The sequence below is a fragment of the Aspergillus karnatakaensis genome (assembly GCF_047715665.1).
Source record: "Aspergillus karnatakaensis strain CBS 102800 unplaced genomic scaffold BJY04scaffold_2, whole genome shotgun sequence".
Lineage (NCBI taxonomy): Eukaryota > Fungi > Ascomycota > Eurotiomycetes > Eurotiales > Aspergillaceae > Aspergillus > Aspergillus karnatakaensis.
In genome coordinates, this window is record NW_027395714.1 from 995073 (window position 1) to 1019068 (window position 23996).

At 50.6% G+C, this 23996-nt stretch overlaps 9 protein-coding genes across 9 annotated transcripts; 4 read left to right on the forward strand and 5 right to left on the reverse strand.

Moving 5' to 3' along the window:
• Window positions 1-148: 148 nt before the first annotated feature.
• BJY04DRAFT_204681 (FG-nucleoporin NUP159) lies at window positions 149-4748 on the forward strand (the record flags this gene model as incomplete). The annotated part of the gene is made up of 3 exons (XM_073713521.1): window positions 149-223; window positions 288-981; window positions 1036-4748. The coding sequence occupies 3 exons, from the start codon at window positions 149-151 to the stop codon at window positions 4746-4748; spliced, it is 4482 nt and encodes a 1493-aa protein (XP_073576989.1).
• A 162-nt stretch (window positions 4749-4910) lies between these two features.
• On the reverse strand, window positions 4911-6148 carry BJY04DRAFT_48913 (uncharacterized protein). The gene is made up of 2 exons (XM_073720493.1): window positions 5694-6148; window positions 4911-5582 (listed from the first exon to the last, which is right to left on the reverse strand). The coding sequence occupies exons 1-2, from the start codon at window positions 5875-5877 to the stop codon at window positions 5074-5076; spliced, it is 693 nt and encodes a 230-aa protein (XP_073576990.1). The 5' UTR covers window positions 5878-6148; the 3' UTR covers window positions 4911-5073.
• Window positions 5968-8136, reverse strand: BJY04DRAFT_48886 (telomere maintenance protein PBP2). Its single transcript, XM_073720491.1, has 3 exons — window positions 7355-8136; window positions 6425-7298; window positions 5968-6368 (listed from the first exon to the last, which is right to left on the reverse strand). Exons 1-3 carry the CDS (start codon window positions 7844-7846, stop codon window positions 6346-6348), a joined length of 1389 nt encoding a protein of 462 aa, XP_073576991.1. The 5' UTR covers window positions 7847-8136; the 3' UTR covers window positions 5968-6345.
• A 462-nt stretch (window positions 8137-8598) lies between these two features.
• BJY04DRAFT_48899 (uncharacterized protein) lies at window positions 8599-9922 on the forward strand. Its single transcript, XM_073720492.1, has 2 exons — window positions 8599-8865; window positions 8920-9922. The coding sequence occupies exons 1-2, from the start codon at window positions 8680-8682 to the stop codon at window positions 9781-9783; spliced, it is 1050 nt and encodes a 349-aa protein (XP_073576992.1). The 5' UTR covers window positions 8599-8679; the 3' UTR covers window positions 9784-9922.
• A 139-nt stretch (window positions 9923-10061) lies between these two features.
• BJY04DRAFT_213132 (RecQ family helicase MusN) lies at window positions 10062-14875 on the reverse strand (the record flags this gene model as incomplete). Its single annotated transcript, XM_073714781.1, has 4 exons — window positions 10062-10597; window positions 10649-10727; window positions 10781-14397; window positions 14458-14875. 4 exons carry the CDS (start codon window positions 14873-14875, stop codon window positions 10062-10064), a joined length of 4650 nt encoding a protein of 1549 aa, XP_073576993.1.
• A 645-nt stretch (window positions 14876-15520) lies between these two features.
• On the forward strand, window positions 15521-17779 carry BJY04DRAFT_227326 (putative Kelch repeats protein; the record flags this gene model as incomplete). Its single annotated transcript, XM_073718600.1, has 3 exons — window positions 15521-16101; window positions 16155-16297; window positions 16355-17779. The coding sequence occupies exons 1-3, from the start codon at window positions 15654-15656 to the stop codon at window positions 17777-17779; spliced, it is 2016 nt and encodes a 671-aa protein (XP_073576994.1). The 5' UTR covers window positions 15521-15653.
• A 24-nt stretch (window positions 17780-17803) lies between these two features.
• Window positions 17804-19486, reverse strand: BJY04DRAFT_177531 (pyridoxal phosphate-dependent decarboxylase family protein). Its single transcript, XM_073709611.1, has one exon. It carries the CDS (start codon window positions 19402-19404, stop codon window positions 17896-17898), a length of 1509 nt encoding a protein of 502 aa, XP_073576995.1. The 5' UTR covers window positions 19405-19486; the 3' UTR covers window positions 17804-17895.
• A 40-nt stretch (window positions 19487-19526) lies between these two features.
• On the forward strand, window positions 19527-21697 carry BJY04DRAFT_177533 (proline iminopeptidase). The gene is made up of 9 exons (XM_073709612.1): window positions 19527-19650; window positions 19722-19963; window positions 20041-20285; window positions 20343-20428; window positions 20477-20641; window positions 20695-20715; window positions 20766-20904; window positions 20969-21065; window positions 21116-21697. Exons 1-9 carry the CDS (start codon window positions 19608-19610, stop codon window positions 21425-21427), a joined length of 1350 nt encoding a protein of 449 aa, XP_073576996.1. The 5' UTR covers window positions 19527-19607; the 3' UTR covers window positions 21428-21697.
• On the reverse strand, window positions 21573-23723 carry BJY04DRAFT_213136 (guanine nucleotide exchange factor MON1; the record flags this gene model as incomplete). The annotated part of the gene is made up of 4 exons (XM_073714782.1): window positions 21573-21909; window positions 21961-22142; window positions 22193-23055; window positions 23114-23723. The coding sequence occupies 4 exons, from the start codon at window positions 23721-23723 to the stop codon at window positions 21573-21575; spliced, it is 1992 nt and encodes a 663-aa protein (XP_073576997.1).
• Window positions 23724-23996: the final 273 nt, after the last annotated feature.

Genomic DNA, 23996 nt, shown 5'->3' on the forward strand with positions numbered 1-23996 from the left:
TGCGCAGCTCTTCAACCGGAGTCCTAAACAGCTCCAACGTCGCTCCTTTCCCTCGCCGCCGCCGAGCTCTCCTTCTCCTCATGCTCCCAAGCCCAAACCACACTTAGGCGACCGTCGTTCTATCTCGGCTGATCTCGGCAGACTCAGGATGGCTTTCAGTATGGGGACCGCGAACCCTGCCGGGGCAGAATTGGGACCTGAACTCCCGGACCTTTATGCCGATGTAAGTGCTCTGAGTACTTCATCTTGAGTGTTCTTATTGAAAGGATCCCTAACCCACAGAGTAGGAAGTCGGTTTCAAAGGTGTTTCCGGCGATAGTAACATCCAGTTCCTCCCCACGCCCTGGCCCGTCGACGCGCTCCCTGCTCCAACTTGTACTTTACTTGCCGTCGCAGCTACTAAAGGTATAGCAGTCGGCGCGGCGCCAAATGCCTTATCTGTTGCGTCCACCGAAGCTATCAGGGCAGCTATATCAGCCGACACGGGCAAAGATAAAGTCAAAACAAAGCCATTCCAACCACAAGCAACGATTCCTCTACCCGGTCGGCCTACCCATATAGCATTTGCTTCTGGCGACAGCGCCCTTGTACTCGCCACTGAGAATGGCTCTCAGCTCTCAGTTTTCGAAACAGCGAGTCTACTGCAACCGAACCCGCAGCCAGCTATATCCATACCTACGAACGGCGCCACCTTTCGAGCTATTGCGCCTAATCCAGCGCAGGCAGATGACTCCCATACATCTCTAGTGGCTCTGGTTACGAACAACGGCGAGTTATTGATCGCGGACCTCAAAGCCGGAAACCTCATAACAGGCACGAACGGGAACATTTTGAAAACAGGAGTTAGTTCTGTTTGCTGGAGTAACAAAGGAAAACAACTTGTGGCTGGCCTTGCCGATGGGTCTGGATTTCAGATGACTCCGGAAGGCATACAAAAAGATATCATCCCTAGCCCATCTGACCTCTCAGAACCCTGTCATGGTAAGTCTGACCGCTTGAACCAAACGACATCACAATAATCTGACTCTTCCGAAGTATCATCTGTCGCATGGCTTGAGAACGACATCTTCTTGATGGTATACACACCCAATGCAGTAGAAGATGACATGGGAATGACGCCTTCATCATCATATTACATTATTACTCGGAGAAAGCAGTCCCCTTTCCTGATTCAGAAACTTCCGGAATTGGCTACTCCTTTCGGTTACAAACGCGCGCCAGCTTACCAGTTTATCCAAAGGCTCCGGGGCTACAAACCACATCTTAACGATGCTTTGATAGTGTCTTCTACAGCCTCTGCAGACGTTGGGCTAATTACCAGGTCTGATGAGCCGCTGGCAAATGACGATGCTGCTAAAGCTGCCGTGAAACAGTTCGCCACAACAGAAGTAAACGATGACTCGAAGAAGGCGTCCGTTCCGTTGAAAGATTCAGTCGATGAGACATCAGTAATAGGTCTAGCCATCGACCTTTCCAGTTCGGAAGTCGTGATATCTCCCATTCCAGGGGAAGATATAACCGAGAGTTCAACGCCTTTACCTAACCTTTTTCTTCTGAACCATGAAGGCATTTTATGCTCCTGGTGGTTCATCTATTCTGAGTCGATTCGTCAGAATATACCATATCCCGGACTAACTTCGGTGCTTTCGCAACAACCCACATTGTCCGCCCAACCTCCACAGCCCCAGCCACCTGCGCAGCCAGCTTTTGGACAGTCAGGTTTCGGTAGCTCAGCCAGTCCTGCGCAGCCCAAGTTTGGCGCCTCATCGTTTGGGACGCCAACTGCGGCACCTGCTTTCGGAAGTACATCGGCATTGGGAGGAGCCTCTCAACAACCAGCATTCGGAAAGCCCGCATTTGGCACGCCTACTTTCGGCGCCCCATCTTTTGGTGCACCAGCTGCATTGGGCTCAGGAACACAATCCGGAACATCCGTGTTTGGACAGCCGTCAACCCCAGGGAAAGGCTTCGGCTCGCTGCTATCCGGAGCCGGTGGTGCAAGCACTGGGGGTGGCTTTGGCTCGTTTGCAAATACAAGCAGCGGAGGTGGTTTTGCGAGTCTAGCCACTTCTAAACCTGCTGGAGGGTCTTCATTTGGCCAACCTTCCGAGAGTAGTCCCTTTGGGAAACCTTCTGTCCCTTCAGCATTCGGCAACCAACCTGGAAGCTCGGCATTTGGATCTCAAAGCACGGAAGAGCCCAAGGGTGCCTTCGGCTCTGGGTCTAGTGGCTTCGTACTTGGATCAACTTTCAAAGGCGATGGTACTGCTGTCAACGATGCACCCAAGCCAGACAAGCCCTCTGGCGTGTTTTCATTCGGCTCATCGTTCGATGACATGGTCGCTACCCCAAGCAAGACCAGCCCGCCAACGGAAACCATGGATGATATGGAAGATTCGGCTGTCCCTCGCCAGGATGTTCCTGAAAAAAAGGAGCTAGCGCCCTCTCTTTTCGGCGCACCCTCGAAAGCTGCCACCAAGCCTCAAGATATCTCTGCAAAAAAAGAACCAGCGCCTTCATTGTTTGGTGCATTTGGCTCTCAAACCCTTCCGGAAAACAAACAAGTAATGCCATCGTTGTTTGGTGCCCCTTCAAAGCCTGCTTCTGGGTCTCAAGACGTTGAGGAGAAGAAAGAAGGAACATCGTCTCCTTTCGGTGCGCCCTCGAAACCTGCCGCCCCGTCTTCGATATTCGGATCCTTCGGATCGCAGGCACAAACCCATCAACCTTTCGGATCGGCGCAGACATCGAAATCACCATTCTCATTTGCTAATGCTGGCGCCGCCGACAATCAAGTAGCAAGCCCTCCATCAGCGGCTTCGGAGAAAACTGCTATGGCAAGCCCACCACTAACGCAGGTCAAGTTGCCTGAGCCTGAAGCTGTCGCTGAAATGCCGCTTCCTCCTGACTCTACAAGCAAGACCGTGTATGGACCAGGTGATACATCGGCGTCCTCAAACGTCTCGAAAAGCTCGGTAGAAGATGCGCCGCTGCCACCTGATTGTACAGCGCAGCGAGAGTCGCGAGAGCCCGAAAGGGAGGAAGAGAGGCCACTGGTAGTTGAAGAGGCGCCCTTGCCTCCCGATTTCACGAAGTCCAATGCGTCTTTTCCCAAGGAGCCTCCACCGATCCCCGATGGCTCGGATGCTGATGAATCAGAGAAGGATTCCCACGATGAGGAATCTGACTTTGAAGATAGTGGTGAAGATGTCTCACATGAACGTAGCCAGCCCGAAACTGAGTCACCGGACGTCCAATCATCACCGGAAGGCTCTTTGGATTCCAAACATTCCGAAGATGGTCCGGCTGGAAGTCTGTTCAACCGAATTGCCCAACCCAAGCAGCCTTCACGGCAGCTTTTTGGAGAAATAAGCAAGCCTTTCTTCCCACAGACAACACAAGCACGCGAACCTCCGAGGTCGCCTAGCCCCGTTCGTCCCACCCGGACACAAAAGGGTCTACCCAAGCTTGACAACCTCCGGTCTGTCAGTGCTCCTCACAAGCCAGGAAGTGCTCTCGCTGCCCGAAAAGCCTCGCTTTCCGAACTTGCCAAGCGCGAGAGTGTGCTCAAACCGCAACCCACTACAACTCGAAAATCACGCCCTCAGCGTGATATCCAGACACAAGAGGAAGCCTTGTCCGATGATGAAGATGAACGACTTCGCGCAGATCTTAGTCGGCCGCTAGAGCCTGTGCCAACTTTAGATCCCTTCTTACCTCACCAAGATTATACCGGTCAGACGACAAAGCCTGGTATTCCCGGCCAGATTGAGAGGCTATACCGCGATATTAATTCCATGGTGGATACTCTTGGCATAAATGCTCGATCTCTATCATCATTTCTTCTATATCAACGAGAATCCTCCGACTCTGACTGGGTTAGCATCCTCAAGGGCGACGACCCGGCCGACATCTTGGATGAAAAACTGCTTCTTGGACAAATCGAGGACCTGGACGACGCTGTCGCGGCCCTTGCAGAGTCGCTAGAAAACCAGCGTGTACAAGGCGTTGATGAAAAGCTTGAAAGCTGCAGAGAACTGCTCAGCAAAGATATCCTCACTCTTCGCAGTCAGTGCGCAAACATTAGAAAGACTCTTGATGCGTACACTGATGCTGCCGCGATAATCTCAGCCCCTCTTTCAGCTGAACAAGCGAATCTTCAACAAAGTCTTCGGACATCGTCAACTGGAATCCAATCGAGATTGGCGGATCTTGAGTCTGCAGTTTCTCTTCTCCGGGCAAGAATTGCCGAGACCCCCCGCTCGGATGGATCGCGACAGTCCACAAGACGACCTACGGTTGAGGCCGTGACCTCGACTATTTCCACCATGATGAACATGGCTGAAAGCAAAAGCGGTGACATTGATGTTCTGGAAGCCCAGCTGAAGAAGCTAGGCTTTGATACGTCGGCTACTCCTATTGACCGAGAAGGGTCTCCGTTCACAACCCCAAGGAAGGGACTCGGAAAGATCCCAATCACACCTGGCTCTCATGGGTCTACGGATGGCCCCATTAGCTCCTACCATACGCCAGACTCTACCGCTCGTAGCCTAAACTTCCGATCTAGCATCAACGGCTCGGCGAAGGCGAGTAGACTGCGATCTATGGAGACCGTTGGTGATCTGAGTGGTAAAAGGGAGGTCAGGCAATTGAGGGCCAAACTGCAACGCAAGCAGCAGATTGTCGGAAGCCTAAAAAAGGCAATCGACGGGAAGCAATCAAAGGTCCGCAGTGTGGATGAGCTATAATCTAGTACTATCCAAAAATTTCTCTTGCATATTCACCGGAAGTTTTTTTTTTCTCTCTTTGCGTTACGAATGATCAAGTCGACGAGGCTACGGCACGGAGCAATTTGGGGATGGCAGTGCGTTTTTTGTACATAGAACTTATCTGTACTCTTTTGCGTTGACATTGGCTTGAGTAGGCTCGCCTGGAGGTAAACGGCTAATAAAATGAGCAGTTATCTTGTCTTCAAGTCTAGAGATAACTCTATAAGTCATATGCAAGAAAAAAGCACGGCTCGCTTAGCACCGGTTTACGCGATCTATGAAAGAAGCCCTCATGTCAGTTCCTCTACACCTTTTGAAACTTCACATGCTTCATTCCCAACTTCTCCAACGGCGGCACCGTTCTCTCCCGAACTGGCTTGATCTTCTCCGAGAAAGCATCCGCCTCCCGCGCCTGCTGATGCTGCTCGTAACTCTCCCAGCCAACAACAAGCAATGACACAAACGCCTGTCCACTCTCACTCTTCTCGCTCGGAAACTCCCCGGGCCGCTCAACCTGCCCAACCAGGAAAGTCTTACTGCGCACCTTTTCCTCGGCCTCTTCAACGATCGCCTTGCGGAAAGTTACGAGGTCAGCGCTGAGTTTTGAGCGGTCGGAAGGCGAGAGCGAGGTTGGGAAAGGGAGAGGCGCGATTTCGGTAATGGGGTTTGAGAGGAGAGTTTGCGTTGCGGGGGATTCTTCCGAGTCGGTAGGTTGGAGGGTTGTGAAGATCGTTGTGATTTGGGTGTTTGGTTCGAGGTAAGGGGAAAGCGGGGAGTTGTATTGTTGGATTCCGCTGTGGGCGTCGGACCAGTCTGTCCATGCTCCTGTTAGTTCATCTTGTCTTGAATACAATTGGCGAGAGGTAGACAGGTTGAAGCAGGCATGGTAGGATTTGGGTTTCCGGGTGATGGGTACAAACTAACCAATCGCCCAAACGATGACATTTTCATCTTCCTTCGTGCGGCCCCAAGCGGAACCGAGATGGCCGCTCTGCGAGGTTGTCGCCTTGAAGACCTGGAGGAGGGCGGCACCCTCATCGCTGGAGGGGTCCTCGGGCTTCACGGAGCTTCGGGGCTGGAAGTAAATGAATTCAGTGACGTTCGGCATCCTGTATGGAGTAAGCACTGCAGAAATTCAGCGATGAATTATTTTTCCGCTTCGTTCGGGAGCTTCCACTGAAAGCAGAAAGGTAAATGGATGGCTTCTTAAGGGAAGCGGCATGGTGGTTGCGACTGATGTCATCGGCGGAAGCCGCGGTGTGGTGATGATGTCAAATAAGGTGGACCGTGAATCAAGCCTAGAAGGTGAAACCAAGATATTGGGAAAGAAAGCTGACGATTTTTGGGCTAGGTAGAAGGGATAGATACGGGTGATTGGCTGAGATTCTTTGCAAAGCTGAAGAGAAGTTTCGGAAAGAGCGCTTTTCAAATGGTACAGCAGAAGGCATGCTCCGAACCGAAACGAAACGAAACCACCAAAATCACTATAACAGACGACTTTTCATGTCGAAATACAGATAGCCCAAGCTGCTCCTAAAAGAAAATCGAATACGGAATTACATGCTCTCGCGCCTGTTTAAACGCGGTGCTTCTCGCTCTCTGCGGTATGGGTGGTTAGATGTATCACAGATTAAGATTCGAGGAAGAGAACTAACCGAGTCTTGAGTAGAGCATGTACAGCGCCATCTGGTTGCACTCTTGGGTACCCGTAATGGTAACCAGACGCTCATTGCTGTTCTCCTGGGGCTCGTTGATCTTGATGACACTGCCGCTGAGGTGTCGAATCTCGTTGATCTTGGCACCGCCCTTTCCGATAATGGCACCAACCATATCGTTGGGAATATAGATCTGTTGAGTTAGCGGCTGGCCAGGCATAGCGCCGCCGACAGGGGCTGCGGGGGTTGGGCCACCACGTGGCTGAGCCGCCTGTGGTGCGCCGTAAGCAGGTTGGTGTGGGCCAGCTCCGGCGTAGGGTGTCTGGGGAGCACCGTAGTGCATGTTCTGCTGAGCAACTGGCGCAGGTGCGTGCTGTCCGTGAAGGTAGGGCACGCCGTAAGCGCCACCGCCTGCTCTGTTCTGGTGGGGATGGTGTCGCTTGAAGGTATCGGGATGACCGTATTGGCCACCGGCTGGTTGGGGAACGTAGGGCACCACTTGCATGCCGCCTGGAACGGCTCCGGCAGGTCCGCCGCTTCGAGTAGCGTATGCAGAGGCTGCAGGCCCTCCAAAGCGCTCTGTAAGTTGCTCAACAAGGGTAACAGCAACGTAGTAGGTTGCGATGTGAACAGCATCAGCAACGCCGAGAATGACGAGAGACCGCTCAGTAGATAGGGGTAGACAGGCGTCAGAGGCATTGAGGCGGGCACCAGAAGCCTCTTGGATCTCGCGGATGCGGCCGCCACCTTTGCCAATGATCGAGCCTATCAAGATGTGAGGGATGAGCAAGCGCAGGGGGTAGGTCTTGGATTGGGCAGTAGAAGCAGCATCAAGGGGCTCGTTGTTCAGGGTACGAATGATCAAACCAAAGGCCTAAAGTAAAGTTAGTGATATACATCTCGGGTTAGAGAAACCAAGGGCTGACAAACCTTTGCAACGGCATCCTGGGGTCCGCTAACTGTCAAGATACGCTCCACAGCACCGCGAGAGTAGTCGCTGACAGTGCACTTGGCGCCTGACAAACGGCGAATCTGGGATACATTCTCTCCGCCCTTACCAATGACGGTAGCAGCCTCTTGGCTAGAAATTACAGCACGGATATGAATCCAGCTGGACTCGTCCTGAGGGCGCTGCTGCTCGCTTTGGCTCCCGTTTTCGCCATGAGAAGCGGTCGACTGAATCGGTTGTGTCTCGCCGAGCACCGCCTTCGCGCTAGGAGCATCTGGTACAACGGTATCGCCCTGACCATCAGCATTATTTCCGGCACCAGAGTCCGCCCGAACATCCTCTGAAGCATCTCCTTTTACTACTTTGTCCAGAGCCGGACGCTTGGCCTCAGGCTGATCATTCGGACCAGAGGGTGAGGAAGGGTCCTCGAGGGGACGCTTGGTCGACTGTAAGGCTGATGGGGAGGCGGACATTATGGCAGCTGTTCTCGTTTACTCAAGAGTCGAATGGAAGTATAACTGTCTGTTTTGCTTTATTTGATCGGCTATGTACACCAGGAATTCCCAGGTAAGTGTGCTGGTGCGGCGGTCGGTTGGGTAGGGAATCTGGTGTTGAAAGGGACTGGGAAGATTGGTGTAATGGTGCACAGTAAAGGAAGTGACGCGGGAGATATAAGAATCGACGTAGGTGTAGGTGTTGAGGAGTGACGGGCCTTGAGGGTCTGAAGAGCAGGGAGTTTCGCTAGAGCAAAGCGGTGCTTGGGTAGGAAGAAACAAGAGGAAGGGACTTGAATCGGATCGGGTACGATGGAAGCGGAGCAAGTGTTTGTCTTGGAGTGGATGGCAAAGTCGAGTGTTTGGGAGCGGACGATGCAAAGAAGCTTGGGGAATAGGTGGGTGATTGATTGAGAAAAAAAAGATTCTATCCTTTCCCTTCGCTGATTACGCGACGCTTTCTTTCGTCCAGGTATCCAACACAATGGGAGGTACCTTCGGAGCTGGGTAGTGTGTCGAGAGAAGCAATGACGCAAGAAAAAAGCGGCTCAACTAACGTTCATGCCCCCGTGATAAAGAAGAGGCGAAAAGACGAGCAATGGGGATGAGGGATGGGAAAGGAGGATTCAGGAGCTTTCGCGGTCAAGAGGTGAAGTCGAAGATGTCGATCTGCTGGCACTACGCTAGTCCCGGTCTGTGTGACTCGGTCACGTGCCATCTCATGGGCCCCCCGAAGCAGCGCGTCAAGCGGCGGCGCGTCAAGCACCCAAGAAGCAAGGCGCCTTTGAAACCGAATTGATCTGGTCTTAGAAATGGAGGTACCCCAAAAGCGAGTAGACAAGGTCCAAAACTTCATTGAGGACCGTCAAAAGGCCGAGGACTTCTATGAGCAGCAGCGCATCAATTCATCCGATATCCAAGCCTACGAGAAGAAACTCGATGATACGCTCAAAGAGCTCCAAGATCGAGTCAGGCGACAAGAAGAAGATTTGTGCAAGGTTTGTGTGCACAAGGAACGGCAAGCAACAAGGTCGGTCAGCTAATGTACGCAGCTTCGCGCCGCTAATTCCAACGATATTTCGGACATCGGCACCGACCCATCGTCTCGCATTGCTGAAATCCGAAGAGCAAAAAAAGCCTACGATTCGCTGCTGAAATCTGACATTGATCTACCGAAACCTGAATCGCCATTACCCTCCCTTCTTGCGCTTGAGGAGACTTCAGACATCATTACTGAAAGCAAGACTTCCGTCACAACGACGGCCAAGAAACTTTCGATTGCGCGCCAACGTTTGAAGATAGAGGAAACAAATCTGAAAGATGCGCAGTCAATAAGAGATGGATTACAAAGACGAATAGGTAACTTTCACAAAGACAAATCGACTAGCCAAGAGAAAACACCCTCTGAAGTCGCACGAGAGTTGCTAGCAGAGCAGCAACACAAAAAAGATGACCTCGACAAGGACATCGAGCGCATAAAGACCAGACTTCATGCATTCTGTGATGAAACCCTGGCATCTTTGATTGCAGCCGAAGACTTAGGAGGCCCGGCAGTTGGAGACGTAGCCGATGTTTCTGACGTTACTTTAGCTGTTGGCTACACACGGCATGGAAAACCAAAGAAGCCGAAGGTCACGGAGTCGGACGATCAGGAGGAAAACCAGCACCGGATCGATGATATGCTTCGTCGCCAAACCGGACAACAACGCACTCAACCATCCACTAGGCGAGAGGCGGCAGCTACTGAGATACACGAGCTTCTCGTTTCATTGCTATCTGCTGGCTCAACCTATTTAGACTTACCTCAGGAATCGGCATCATCAAGGTTTCTGGTTAGAGCCAAGGTTGCTCAGTTTCATCCACGCGATGCCAGACGACTGAGACTGATTGATTTTGGGCGTTCGTTGAGTGATTGAATGACAGATTGAGACAAACTTAAGGCAAGTTTTTAGAAAGATGGTAGTCAAGAGAGCAACAGGCGCAAAAAAAGCCAAATTACTATATAAATCTCTGGACAGGTAACCTCCAACGCCCCTTTCTAATGCAGAAACGGATATCATGTTTTGAACGAGAATCAGGCCAAGTAAAACGCCTCCAGATGCAATACATCCAATAATCACTAGGCTGTTCACCCGACAATGTATCATCAAGTCATGAAGATGAGCAAAGTACACAAAAGGAATCGAATCAAGTCTCAAAGGGGCATCATAGCTATTTGGCTTGTGGTCTGTTGTTTTTGTTTTCCTTTCGGCTCTTTGCGCGCATAAGAACGACCTTGTGAGCGGTTGCTTGTTTTGGGTTTAGATCGCGAACCTTTCGCCTTGGGTCTGGTATCAGCGCTCTTACGACGGGGCCGTTTGGTGGTGGTCTTCTTTTTTGGTTGTTTAGAGCTACTGGCTTTCAATGAGGGGCGGTACTCGTCCCCAGAGTCCTCCTCAAATGGTTGCTGGGTCCGAGAGAAGTACGCGCTGGTGACAACTGAGTCGTCTGGCTGGAGGGTACTCGCTTGGTCCACAAAATCGTCATCAAAATCACTAAATTCATCGCTGCTGCTGATGTTGACGACGTTATGGTGGTTAGGGTCAGGGACAACGCCATCAACATCATCCTGTTCCTTCTTGAGCTCGTTATACCGACGTTGCGCATCCCGAAGTAATTTGAGTATTCTATCGCCGTATCTACGAACCTTATCGGCATCGACGTCGGGGATTCGGAGCATCTCGGTTTCATCTATACTGGCATTAACAAAGCGGCAGACTATTGCCATGTTCATCGATTTACCTCTAGGAAAGACCATGACCATTTCGCGAAGTATAGTATCGCTAAAAGGCTGGTTTCTAAGATTTTTTTCAATCATAATCTGGTGAAACAGTTAGCATCATTCTGCAACGGCAAGTAGATGGGATCTCGTACCTCCTGGCAGTGTCTTTTCGCGTAGACCATGAAGTCTTCAGCAACAGTTTTGTGTAGAAGATCTAGCTGGTCAAATCGGTGGTCCTGAGTTATTGGCGGTCCAGGTTGCTTCTTCCCGTTGCGATCCTTTCTACCGGCAACACGAATCTTTTCAAACCCGTCGCTGTCCATGTCACTGTCAGACCCGTCATCATCAGCATTGTGGCGGTACCGCGCCAACCGACGCCGATTTGCTGTCTGAACTGGCGACGAGACATTTGTAGATTCCGGCTGATAGTTTTTCCCGGCTCCACCACGCTTCCCTCGAGTCTCACCAGCAGGGGAGATCCGGACGTCCAGCCTAAGCCGACGGCGGCCACTCTCAAAATCACGTGCACGTGGTCCCAACTTGAGGTATTGATGGGGAAATTGGCCCCTGAATACATTTTCCTCCCTTAGTGCCTCGTCGCTGATGAGCCGACGAAAGAGTCGTTCTGCATCCGCTAGCTGTACATCCGAGCCATCACCAAAGCAAGGAGCATATTCGTGCTGGGCATCTTTGAACTTTTTTGTGGTGCCTCTAAAAAGGTTCAAACAGTATGATAGTGTGACTAGATCTCCACGCTCTTCGAAGTACCGAACAAGTTGGATGGCAGGGGTAGCATGCTGGGAAAAGTCTTTCAGCTCAAACTTGTCATCCGATATGCAGTTGTCGCAAGTTGCATTGCAGTCCTCTCGCCGAAAGGACTCGTTGAAGTAAGCGAGAACTTGCACTCTCCTGCAGTCACTCTTGTTCTCGCAAAAGCGGACGACATCGCGGAGCATCTTAACTTGTCGACTTTTCTGCGCCTCACTTGAATCTTCGTTGTTATTGATCATGCTCTCCATGGTGGATGCATCTTGATAGCCGAAATAAAGGTAACAGCCAGAACGCTTGCCATCGCGCCCAGCGCGCCCAGTTTCCTGATAATATCCTTCCAAGCTCTTCGGAATGCTATGGTGTATGACAAAACGCACATCTGGTTTGTCAATTCCCATGCCAAAAGCAATGGTTGCGACTATGACATGCACCTCACCCCTCTGCCAACGTCGTTGAGTTTCTGCCCGGTTTTCTGAGCCCAAGCCTGCGTGGTAATGTTCGGCTTTTATGCGGTGGTTTTTCTTCAAGGCCTCTGCTACATGTTCACAAGCTTTGCGTGAAAGGCAATAGACTATACCACATTGTTGCCGATATGAGGTGTTGATGGTTTCTGCTATATTAGCAATAAGCTGGGCTTGCTTGCCTTTGCGGCGTACTTCGTACGTCAGGTTCGGTCTATTGAAACTCTGTGTGAAAGTTTCGCAACCACCCATCTTGAGATTGTGGATGACATCAGCCTTGACATTCTCCGTTGCGGTTGCTGTCAATGCCATCCATGGGACTCCAGGTACTCGTGCACGGAATGCGCCCAGTGCTTTATAGTCGGGGCGGAAATCGTGACCCCATTGACTGACGCAGTGAGCTTCGTCGATAACAATTCGAGCAAGTCTCTTTCTGTCGTTTAGCCTTTCAAGTATGCTGCACATAGACTCGTTCTTGTTGATCATTTCAGGGGTAATATAGAGCAGTTCGATTTGATCTTCATAGCCTGGGCGTGATAGTGTGCTCATTATCCACTGACGCTCGGCCCTCTGCGTTTCACCATTTATCAAATACGCCTGGATATCTTTCTCCTGCAGATGGGAGACCTGATCCTGCATCAAGCTGAGAAGTGGCGAAATCACGATCGTAACCCCCCTGGTCGAGCCGCTTGAGACGACTGAAGGGAGTTGGTAGCAGAGTGATTTGCCTCCTCCGGTTGGCATCAACACAAACGTATCTTTCCCGCTCAATGTAGCATCAATCGCTTCAAGCTGATTGAGTCGGAACCCTTTGAGGTGGAATCTGTCTTTCAAAGCAGTCTTCACATCTTTCGACCAGGCGTGGTGACCCCATAGAGCACTGTAGCTTTGCGACTTTTGAGAAACTGGTGGTCTAGAGGCGTTTCCGGACGTTTCGGCAAACACAGTCCGAGTGTCGGAGATGTGTCTTTGTGCTGGAATGAACGGTTCATCTTGGAAGTAGTCTGAAGCTTCCAGCATTTCCTCATCTATTACATCCATGTCGAACTCGTCAATATCCTGAAAAGGAGGCACCGGGGAACCCATAGTCCTAGTAAAGGTAGTCTCGCTGTCACTTAGCATAGGATCGTCATAGTCAAAATGCCTAGACTTTGAAACACCCTTGAAGTTCGTTGTGGCGGAAGTTGTTGCACGTTTGTCGGGGCTTAAGGAGCGTCTTGCATCCCTGTCAGGGAGTGTACGTGTGTTTGTGACGGGCCTAGGGCATGTCTCAGGAGTCTCATTCGAACAGTTGTCTTCAAAACTTCTGGCGGCAGCCAGTATTGATGATGAAGTGTCCAGTGGGCCCAAATCAGATTGTCGGCTGTTCAGCGAATACTTTTCTAGAGCTGTGAATAAATCAGCATCTCGGAGAAGATTACGGATCTCAGTCTCTATCCTCCTCAAGCGTGACGTGAGTTTCTTCTGCTGTTCAACCTCCGGCAATGTGGATGGATCTTTTCCTCGGCTTAAACCCAGCATAATTGTATCTTTCAACGACTTTGACTCCGCCAGATAGGATTGGTAGGCGGACTTTTGCCTGGACAGATCGCCAAGTGCTTTAGCTTGATTCGTGAGTGTATGATTCTCCGAGACAAGTGCGTCCATCCCAGGGACGAAATCACCTCTTATCAGCGCTTCGTAAACAACTTTGGCATTCTTATTGATGGTTTCTTGCACGCAAGATGAAAGGCGTTTGAGATTCTCTGTAGAAACTCGCATAAATCTTTTAACATCCGTATTCAGCACCTCGGAGTCAAACTTTGCGGTATTCGACGAAGTAGGTGGGAGAGACCGATCACGTTGGGCGTCCTTATTGTTTTTCCTTGGAGAATACAAGCGGTTTTCTTGAGGCGTACCTAGCGAATCCGGCGATATGGGCTCTGTTCGTTTGAGCGAGGGGCTGGAGCCGCCGGTAGTGGTTAAGATTTCTGACGGAAGAACAGGGTATAGAGATTTATCCGTAATTCGGGGCGAAGAGTTCCTAGACTCATTCCAGCCTTCAAATAAGCTTCCGACACTTTCATCATCGGAATCAGCAATAGCCAGAGCTTTCTGAGCACGTTTAGGCGAATGGTGCGTTTGTTTCTTGTTCTTCAGCGGCGAGCGTCCTTCCTTTGATATACTCCGAGGTGCCTGTGGCGATTTGGTGAGTCCGGACTGTATGCTCCTACTTGAGACCAGGGGCGAACGGACTCTGCGGGCAGGGTTCATGGGAGACGAGATGTCAGAGAGGAACTCGTCACTTTTCCGTTTCTTTCCCCGTTTCTCCGTGGGCTCTATCCTGGATGCAGCATCTTCGGTCCAAAGCCGGCGTGGCTCTCCGAACATTTCCTTGTGATCGGATGAATATGTGAACCGATCAAGCTCACCACCTGTCAGATCGATCCTATCTATATCTTGGAACGACGATGGGGGGTCCTGCTTCCGCTTCGGCCGGGTTGGGGTGGTTGTTCGGTCTTTGAGGTCCTGGAATGAAATATTTGCAGTGAGAGGCCCTATAATATCCCATATCAGTCCTGTCCCGAGAGTCTCAGAACTTCAATGTGCTTACTTACCTCTAACGTGTTTACTGCGGGGAGTGTGTGTTCCGTCCCTCTTCGGAAATGTTTGGGTGGCAGTGACACTCGTTGGGGCTTTTCGAGCCGAGCTGGGTGGCTCTTTGGTGTGACTGAGCATACGGGGCTTGCTCGCCGAGGGAGGAGCCAAGAGGAGGCGCGCCATATCTTCGTTTGAAAGTGCCTCACTCCCATCGTCCGCATTATCTCTAACTGTAGATCGGACTATCGGCTGAGAATCTTTGATGCTGAGCTCTTCGGTCTGGCTAGCGATCAATTTCAATGTGGGGATTGCGCCGCTATGTGGTTCGTTTGGGTTGACATCTGCCTCCCACGCAGCTGGAGTCAGAACTGGGTACAGCGATGGGCCTTGATCCAACAGCCATTTGAGATGGTTCTTCAAATTGCTTTTAGTCATAAGGGCGTAAGTCCGTGTTCATAGCTCCCTCAACAAGATGAACCGGGACATCCGACCTGATGTTCGCTCGGGCGTGACTTTTCTTTGCGATGCGTCTGCAACGATGGTTCCTAGCACGCGTCTCCATGATCAACGCGCGGTCACGTGATCATATAGCTTCGAGTACTTAGTGCCTGCGGCCTTCAATAATAGCCTTTCTCTCAATGGGAATTTAGACTTCCTAAGAGTCTCACATTAGCTCCAATGCTCCAATAATAGATAACAATTACTTAGATAGACTACAGGTAAATTGAGGCCTTCGGGTAGAACGGTTTAATGTACTTAGCATGTCGGTCAAACAAGCTTACATGAGGCTGTGAAGTATATATTCGTTCGCCTACCAGTAGGCAACTCATATTACCTACCAGGCACATAGGGCGCCACTCTGACCGGGGTCTAGGGTAACTACCTCGAACATCAATGTTAAAAGTACTTTATACTCACAAAGAGCATTGAGCAATCTAGATCAATTCGACCATGAGATGTGTTGCTCATAACGTTCACGGTGTAATGGTGATACAGGAAAATTACCATTGTATTGAAAAATGAGGGGAATTAACATTTTTTCTTCGCCCCGCGCCAGTGGTTTCGTACACTAGAAGTGCTCAATATATGCTTTTTGTTTGGCCAGAGAAGATTACGAGAGCCGACTATTCACTTTCAAACGATATAGTTGCTTGAATTACTTAATCGTCAAGAGTTTGCGTGTGTGGCCATACGATATATCTAACCCAGAAGCATGGCTAAGAAGGACAAGAAGAAGTCCGCAGAGCACAAGGAGCGTGTAGCGGCCAAGCAATCCAAGAAAGCAGACAAGAAGGAAAAGAAACATAAGAGCAAGGGCAAAGATGCAGATAGTGACGCCGAAGACGCCGATCTTGATGCCATCCTTGCACAATACGCAGAGGAACAGGCCCGATTCCTCAAGGTCACCGAAGTCGTATCAGAGCCACCGTCTCCTCGAACATCAGCTACTGTGTTGGCATCTCCTTCAAACAAAAATGAGCTGCTGATATATGGTGGGGAGTACTTTGATGGCACGTTGGCCACCTTCTTCAACAACCTGTTTGTGTATAATATTGACAGAGAGGAATGGCGAGAGGTTACCAGCCCGAACAGCCCGTTGCCTCGAAGTGGGCATGCTTGGTGTCGTGGAGGTAACACCGGTGGTGTATATCTATTTGGAGGTAGGTGAATTCTCCCGACGAGTCTTGAAAGCATTGGCTAATTGATCTGGCAGGTGAATTCTCATCCCCGAAGCAGGGAACATTCTATCATTATAACGATTTTTGGCATCTCGATACATCCACACGAGAGTGGACACGCATTGAGACTAAAAAGGGTCCTCCGGCCAGGAGTGGCCATCGGATGACATACTACAAGGTAAGAATTACCTAGTTTCTGCGGCATGTTCACAAATCTGACACAGTTTACGATTAGAACTACATTATCCTATTCGGGGGATTCCAGGATACATCACAGCAGACAAAGTACCTCCAAGATTTATGGATATATGACTGCTCAAACTACACATGGATTAATCCAGCTCTCCCAACTGCATCGCAGAAGCCAGACCCTCGATCTTCCTTCTCTTTCCTTCCCCACGAATCCGGGGCAGTTCTGTATGGCGGATACTCTCGTGTCAAGGTTAGCACTGCAGTAGGAGGCAAGCCGACAAAGGCAGGCCCCCAGCGCATGACCATGAAACCTATGGTCCATCAAGACACCTGGTTCCTACGAATTACACCACCCCCACCCGAGGTCCCTTCATCAACACCGCCAACAGTCCGCTGGGAGCGCCGCAAGAAACCTGCCAACTCGCCCAACCCACCTAGGGTCGGCACCACTATGGCATACCACAAAGGCCGAGGTATCATGTTTGGCGGCGTCCATGATGTGGAGCTAAGTGAAGAGGGAATCGACAGTGAATTTTTCAACACGCTATTTGCCTGGAACACCGATAGGAACCGTTTCTTCCCTTTGACCCTTCGCCGCCCCAAGGCTACGGGTAAGAGCCAGCAAAATCAGGGGGCAAAGTCACGAAACCGAGCTAAAGCTGACGAGGAGGAGCTTCTCCGTAATCTGAAGGCCCTAGAAGCCAAGGGAGGTATACACACTAATGACGACGACGAACTCGAGCAGAAATCCAAATCGAAGGAAGAGCCTGTTGAACCGGCAAAGGCCGCCGTGGTTCGCTTTGAAATGCCGCATATGCGATTCAACGCTCAGTTGGCAGTTCAGGAAGACACCCTCTTCATCTTCAGCGGCACCTATGAAAAGGGTGATCGCGAATTCACTTTCAATGACATGTACTCTATTGACTTGGGCAAGATGGATGGAGTCCAGGAGATCTTCTACAATGAACCTGGCAACTGGCACCTCCTCAACGAGGAAGACAGCGACGATGAAATGGACGAGGACGAGGAAGATGAGGATGCTGAGGAAGACGAAGATGCCATGTCTCTTGATACTGCTTCCCAGGCCCCTACAGAAACAACCGAAGTGACTGTGCCTTCAGTGACTCGCGAGCTGGAACAGCTTGACGTCGAAGAACAGGGAGAACCATCTGTTCAGGACAGTAGGCCGCTCCCTCGTCCATTTGAGAGCTTGCGTGAGTTCTTCAGCCGGACGTCCGAGGAATGGCAAAAGATACTGCTTGATACTCTGAAAGAGAAGGGGGCTGGCTTGGAGAAGAACATCAAGGAACTCCGCAAAGACGCCTTTGACATGGCGGAGGAGAAATGGTGGGATAGCAGAGAGGAAGTCATGGCGCTCGAGGATGAACAGGAAGCGGCAGGCATTGGTGAGGTTGTTAGCATTGCTGATCGAGGCGAGAATGCTGGCGGGGCTGGACGACGAAGGTGAATATATTCTATTGAAATTAAGATACCTAGATACATGATCATAACCCCAATCGCCACATACATTAGACATTATATATACCAATCAGTTGGCCGCGACATTTTCGTGCAATAACTCCATCATACACCCTGTGTCACGCTATCAAGGACTTCCTTTACGATGGCGAATTCTCTATCGGCCTGAACTCTCCAGTTCGAGATGGCGATTCGACAAGCCGGCCTACCTTGCCAGGCTGTACCCGAGACAAATACCTTGGATGTCTCATTCATCTTGGCTGCTAGTTGACGATTCAGTTCGTCATCTTTGGCGCTGACCAAGGCAACTATAAACGTCTTATCAAGAAGCGCTTGTTTATCGTTTGATTCCGGCAGTGCATTGTATCTCGGGTGGTCAAACAACCACCCAGTAATCTTCCTAGCGAGCCGAATCTGCTCTTGAAGCATTGATTGATAGCCCGCGCTCCCGTACGCGAGCAAGGAAGTGTAAACGGGCAAAGCACGGAAGCGTCGAGAGTTCTCTAACCCGATATTCAACGGAGACGGCACCGACTGTGTTTGGCCTCCAGTCAAATAGACAGCGTTGGCATTCTGAAAAACATCTTGCGCCACGCCTTGCTTGCGAGTAAAGAAGAAACCACAATCGTATGGCACGTTAAGCAATTTGTGGCAATCCCCAGCAATGGAGTCTGCTAGCTCAATCCCTTCGCAGCCTTCCCTTATGACCTCGAATTCTGGTGTCTCTGGCAGAATGCGACCAAAGATCCCAAATGCACCATCCACGTGCAACCAGGCACCATATTTATCACACAGGTCACGCAGTGTTTGCATCTCCGCCAGCCCACCAGTGGCAAAGCGTCCAGTGTTGACCTCGCCGCTTGAGACGGCGACAATGCTCGCTTTTTCGGAGTTGCTTAGCTTGGATTCTAGCAAATTCAGGTCAATTCGCAGAGGGTCGCTATCCCTAGAGACATCTATGAAGTTGGCTCGACCAATTCCCAAGATTCCACCAGCCTTCACAAGCGACGAATGTGGCATTGTTGATAGAACTTGTATTCCGGTGAGCCCTGCTGCGAGCATAGATTCGAAAAGGCCAGATTCTCCGACGCTTCGTGTAGAAGTCACACCTTTCCTTGCAAGAGCAGTTCGAACAACGTACTCACGCCCGCAGGCTAACCCTAGAATGTTACTGCCTGTTGCTCCGGTTGTGAAGGTCCCGTTCTGCCATTCGCGATCCAGTTTGAGTAGGTCGACGAGAAGGCCCAGAGCTGTAAACTCAACATCTGTAGCGATGGAGTGATCAGGTAGATGCACTTGGACATTTTGGTCATAGGCAGAAACGATCCCATCAGCAAAAAGTGCAGCAGGCGTCACACCGCCGGTAACGAATCCAAAGTAACTGGGGCTTATGCTACTGTAGTTGAAAGCTGGGACTATGTCTTCCAAGATATGGCGTCTTATAGAGTCGTAACCAATTCCTTTGCTGTCAAGTGAGCGAGGAAGAGACGCTCGTGCTCGAGCCAGACTCGAGGCATCAGGTAGGACTGTCGACTTTGGGGATTGTGATATCTTCCATAATGATTCCTGGAGCTGGGCATGCTCTTTTGCGGTGGCTTTGACATCCACATTCATGGTTAAGGAGACCGCAGAAGAAAGAAGGGGAAAAAATTGATAATGGAAAATAGAGCGAGGGGAGCAAACGGTTTGGCGGGGGGATGCAGAGGGGTGAGACTGAGAGCGTTTCCGAAGCCAGTGCGGCCGGAACGCGAACAACACCAATCTTCAGCTTACGGGCTCCACCCCATCCTTCTCCATCTTCCTGGCTGCACTACACCATGGCTGCTAAACTGATCGACCGGCGACTTCATAACATCCCGGGTATGTTGTAGCAGCTGAGAATGGGCCAAGAGACCTGGTGGTTCTAACAATTGTGCTAACCTGCGTGACAGGGAAGTTGCGGGTCGCGGAACTGTTCTTTGAGGTTCCCCTCAACTACAGTCAACCAGGAGATGGGACTCTGCGACTGTTCGCCCGCAGCGTCCGTCGTCTGGTTAGGCCCGTTGATCCTGGGAAGGACGAGAAATATCCACCCACCCCATGGCTTGTCTATTTACAGGGTGGCCCTGGAATGGGCTGTCGCCCTCCACAGGAGTATGGCTGGGTTGGAACAGCACTAGATAAAGGATACCAGGTTTGCATGAATCATTTCTGGAACGCGAGCAACTACCTCAAAAAATGCAGACCTTCTGACTCAGTACCACTAATTAGGTATTGTTCCTTGACCAACGTGGAACTGGCTTGAGTTCCACAATTACAGCAGGGACTTTAGCTCTGCAGGGCAATGCCATCAAGCAGGCCGAATACCTGAAGCACTTTCGGGCTGACAACATCGTGCGAGACTGTGAAGCTGTCCGCCGGTGTCTCACTACGGACTATCCCGAAGAGAAACGAAAGTGGAGTATCATTGGCCAGAGCTTCGGAGGCTTCTGTGCCGTGACCTACCTTTCTATGTTGTATGTGAACCTTTAATATGTGTAGGATGCGAAACTGATGACAGCCATCTTGAATAGCCCGGAGGGCTTAGCTGAGGCATTCATCTGTGGTGGTCTTCCACCGCTTGTCAACGGACCAGACCCCGTCTATTCCCTCACATACGGTGCGTTCCTCATGGGTACCATGCACTTTCATCACTAACTGAGAATAGAGAAAGTGATTGAGCGGAACCGCGCATACTACACTAAATTCCCCGAGGATGTGGATCGGGTGAAGAAGCTCGTCGGGTACCTGAAGCAGAACAAGATCAGCGTGCCATCTGGTACGCTTACTGCCGAGAGAATACAGCAACTAGGAATTATGTTTGGAATGCATGGTATGAGGAAATAACTACGTCTTTTGTAAGGTCTAACAACTGATCTGTCATAGGCGGGCTTGATAGCGTTCATGGTATAGTTACGGATCACCCATTTGAGATGCTCTTTCCTCACTCTCAATAGATCTGATTCTGCGCGCCTCGAACGACCTAGACGTCGTTGGATTCCTTACTCACCCCACTCTAGTTACCCTCGATAGCTATGGCGGATACGACAGCAATGTCATTTATGCCATTCTTCACGAGTCAATCTACTGCCAAGGGTAAGGGGCCTACCAACCATCGGCTCAACGACTATATCGAGCAACAATAACTGATCAAAAGCAGGGAGGCGTCATCCTGGTCGGCTGATAGACTACGATCCTTAAACCCTGCCTTCAGTACCGACACTGACGCTTCTGAAATCCTCTTCACCGGAGAAATGGTATGTTCTCTCATGTCTTGATGACATAAAATGACTAAGAAACACCATAGATCTACAAGGACATGTTCGACTCCTACACCGAGCTAAACAGTATCAAAGAAGCCGCATACATCCTCGCCTCGACAACTGACTGGCCGCCACTCTACGACGAGGCGCAGCTGGCAAAGAACGAAGTCCCCGTCTATGCGGCAACATACATGGAGGACATGTATGTGCACTTCGAGCACGCATCCCACACTGCCACCAAGATCAAGGGAATCAAGCAGTTCATTACGAATGTGATGTACCACAATGCGATTCGGAGCAAGGCGGATGAGGTCTTCCAGCAGCTTTTTTCTCTTAGAGATGATACGATAGATTAGATACCAAGGAAATTTCAATGCTGTGCAAGGGAGCCGAGTGTGTTTCTCGTGTTTCCTGCCGATCACCCGTGCTATGGTGAAGATATCGTGGCGGTATTACTATTCACGATAGAAATATAGCTAGTAGTGGTTAGACATCTATCAATTACCCGACAGCCTCTTTTCGGACAGAGGCGATTAGAGTATCGATCAAAAAGTCTAAATAGATCAGGAGACGTCCAGCTGAGGTATCTTGGAAATAACTTACTGCTCCTCCGATGATAAACAACCTTTCTTCCTCTTTCTGGATCCACTGCACAATCTTAGTGGCACTCTGAGCAAGTGCATTCCGATTTGCATGCGGCCCAGCAACACAGTAAAGCTCGAAGATCGGAGTAATCCATGCGAATGAGCTGGATGACTGGGTCACGCAGTGATGTACCTTGACATGGGTATGTTTAGCGTGAACACTTGCATGCAGGTTATTGTACGTCGAAATGAGTCTGATTGGATTAGGCGATGTATAATGCAGAGAAGATACGGCTTAAACATACCTTCGACGCCGAGGAATTGATGAGAAGTCGGGGTCGTAAGAGGACATAGTGAACTGAACGTTCGCCCGTGATTTATAGAGAAAATGATGAAGGACAGTCCCTGGGACAATGTCTGTTGTACTGGGTCGGCCCTTGTTGATGGCTTCTTTCATAATTTTGAAGCTTCCATTCTTTTCCAATTGCTGGTTCTAAATGTTAGTGGCGTTTAGATAACTTCATTGTGAGCACAGACCTCCACGAAGGTGTTCCTCATGTTTTGCAACTCGAAGAAGCTCTCCTTATCTGTGCTTATTAGGATGATTGCGACCGACTCCTCTGTCGTCGCTGAATTCTCGCCCGCAGTATCGGCGTCTTCCCTGAGATCCAGAAAGCTGACATACATGTGTAGGTATCCGCTGCTGTTGAATCCCGGGAGGCAAACAGGTATCCAGCTTTCGCCCCCGCCGGCTTTGACTGCTTCTGCCTCGAAAATCATGTTGAATAAGAGTTGAAGGTCGCCGGGATGGAGCGAGTGCTTCTTCGGCCTGACGACGCTGACGAGTCGACCACCTGCGACTATGAGGCCGTATAACAGGCTATTGACTTTCGTTTTCAGGAGGGTGTTGTTGATGGTTTGACGGTGAGATTTACGTATTCTCAAGCACTCCAAAGCTGAAAGTAGAGTTGATGGGGAGCCTCGTGTGAAGCTGTCTGCTAGCGTGGAAAGAAGGGTCTCAGAGCCCTCTAACGGTCGTTTCAAGTCGGTTGATGGCCGGACGGAGAACAGATGGGTCAAGGAGGGAAGGGTCAAGGTGGACAGGATCTGCATATATAGAGCTTCGAGCTGAAGCTTGAGCTGGGCATCACTTTCAAGAATCCGGCCAATGGCAACTAGGTATAGAGGTCCTTTTGCGACCACCGTAAATTTGGTGTCACCAGCAGTGAAGCCGCTCAAACGGTCTTTAGAGTCTTCATATGAAGAAATGATCGTTTGAATGATGCCAACGTATGTGGAGATTAGTCCACCATCGCCGTGTCTCGTCCAGATCGGCTTACCAGCAGCCGAAAGAATAATATAGTGCTTCCGTTTCGCTTTCCACTTCTCGAGTACTAGCTCTGAAGTCGGACGGTCTGTTAGCTGAGAACTAACCCAAGTCTCAAAAGAATAGCATACCTTCGTTGTCCCCGCCAATCTCACCGACTGGCTCAAATTCACCTGTAAAGTCGTCCTCAACATCGTCCACATGAAATTCTGGAAATTGCATCAGACCAGTGCTGTCCTGGTGAACAACCCCGAGCTCCGATGTAGTAAGGTCGCTGAAGATATTTTCCGTATCTCCTGCTTCAGAGTACGGGGCATAGCTTCGAATGCTTGCACTGTCACCAGTTTCACTTCCACCTTTCGGGGTCGCCAGATGGCTCAGGCTAGCTTTTGCGCGAAGTGTCCCGGGTAGGGATCGAACAGGCAAAGCCTCCTTTCCATTATCATGGGATGCAGTATCGGTCAACGACACGGCAGTAGTAGCCCTTGCCTGCAATTTTGGATGCGCCGAAGAAGGGTTCAGCCGTGGTGTTCCTGGAGCTGCTCCCCCATCCTCCAACAAGCTCAGTGTACTCGGACGCGGGGGTAACGGTGGGGGACGACCTTCCGGGCTCGAGCTACGGTCGGAGTTATGCTGTTCGGCAGGCTGTCTTGATAAGGAGTCAAGTCCATCTGCCCCGCGGGTTTGCTCATCGCTGCTTCCAGACGAGGATCGTATGGGGTTATTGACTTTCGACTCCATTTTAGTCAACTCGGCCGCATTGGCAATCTCCCGACAGCGGATGGTTGAGTGATTGCGTAGATTGCGTGGATCAGTGTAACATCGTGCTCGTCACAAGTATGTAGTCGATGCCCATGTCAAAATGAAATAAGTGCCCCATTATTATGCCGGATGTCGCAGCAGGGTTCTCGCCGGGGGTATGGTTGATCAATGGCAGCCATGCTGGGCGGAGAAGCTCAGGCGGAGAGAAGTTACCAAGCTGCAGGTGGACGGGACTTGCGGGCGTCTGCCTGT

Coding starts and splice junctions, on each gene's coding strand:
- BJY04DRAFT_48913 (XM_073720493.1), bottom strand. CDS start 5,877: ATGCCGAACGTCACTGAATTCATTTACTTCCAGCCCCGAAGCTCCGTG. Junction 5,583..5,693: donor TGTCATCGTTTGGGCGATTG/GTTAGTTTGTAC, acceptor GAGCATGGACAG/ACTGGTCCGACGCCCACAGC.
- BJY04DRAFT_48886 (XM_073720491.1), bottom strand. CDS start 7,846: ATGTCCGCCTCCCCATCAGCCTTACAGTCGACCAAGCGTCCCCTCGAG. Junction 7,299..7,354: donor CCCAGGATGCCGTTGCAAAG/GTTTGTCAGCCC, acceptor ACTTTACTTTAG/GCCTTTGGTTTGATCATTCG. Junction 6,369..6,424: donor CATGCTCTACTCAAGACTCG/GTTAGTTCTCTT, acceptor CCCATACCGCAG/AGAGCGAGAAGCACCGCGTT.
- BJY04DRAFT_48899 (XM_073720492.1), top strand. CDS start 8,680: ATGGAGGTACCCCAAAAGCGAGTAGACAAGGTCCAAAACTTCATTGAG. Junction 8,866..8,919: donor AAGAAGAAGATTTGTGCAAG/GTTTGTGTGCAC, acceptor TAATGTACGCAG/CTTCGCGCCGCTAATTCCAA.
- BJY04DRAFT_177531 (XM_073709611.1), bottom strand. CDS start 19,404: ATGAATGTGGATGTCAAAGCCACCGCAAAAGAGCATGCCCAGCTCCAG.
- BJY04DRAFT_177533 (XM_073709612.1), top strand. CDS start 19,608: ATGGCTGCTAAACTGATCGACCGGCGACTTCATAACATCCCGG. Junction 20,286..20,342: donor GTGACCTACCTTTCTATGTT/GTATGTGAACCT, acceptor CATCTTGAATAG/CCCGGAGGGCTTAGCTGAGG. Junction 21,066..21,115: donor TCCTCTTCACCGGAGAAATG/GTATGTTCTCTC, acceptor GAAACACCATAG/ATCTACAAGGACATGTTCGA.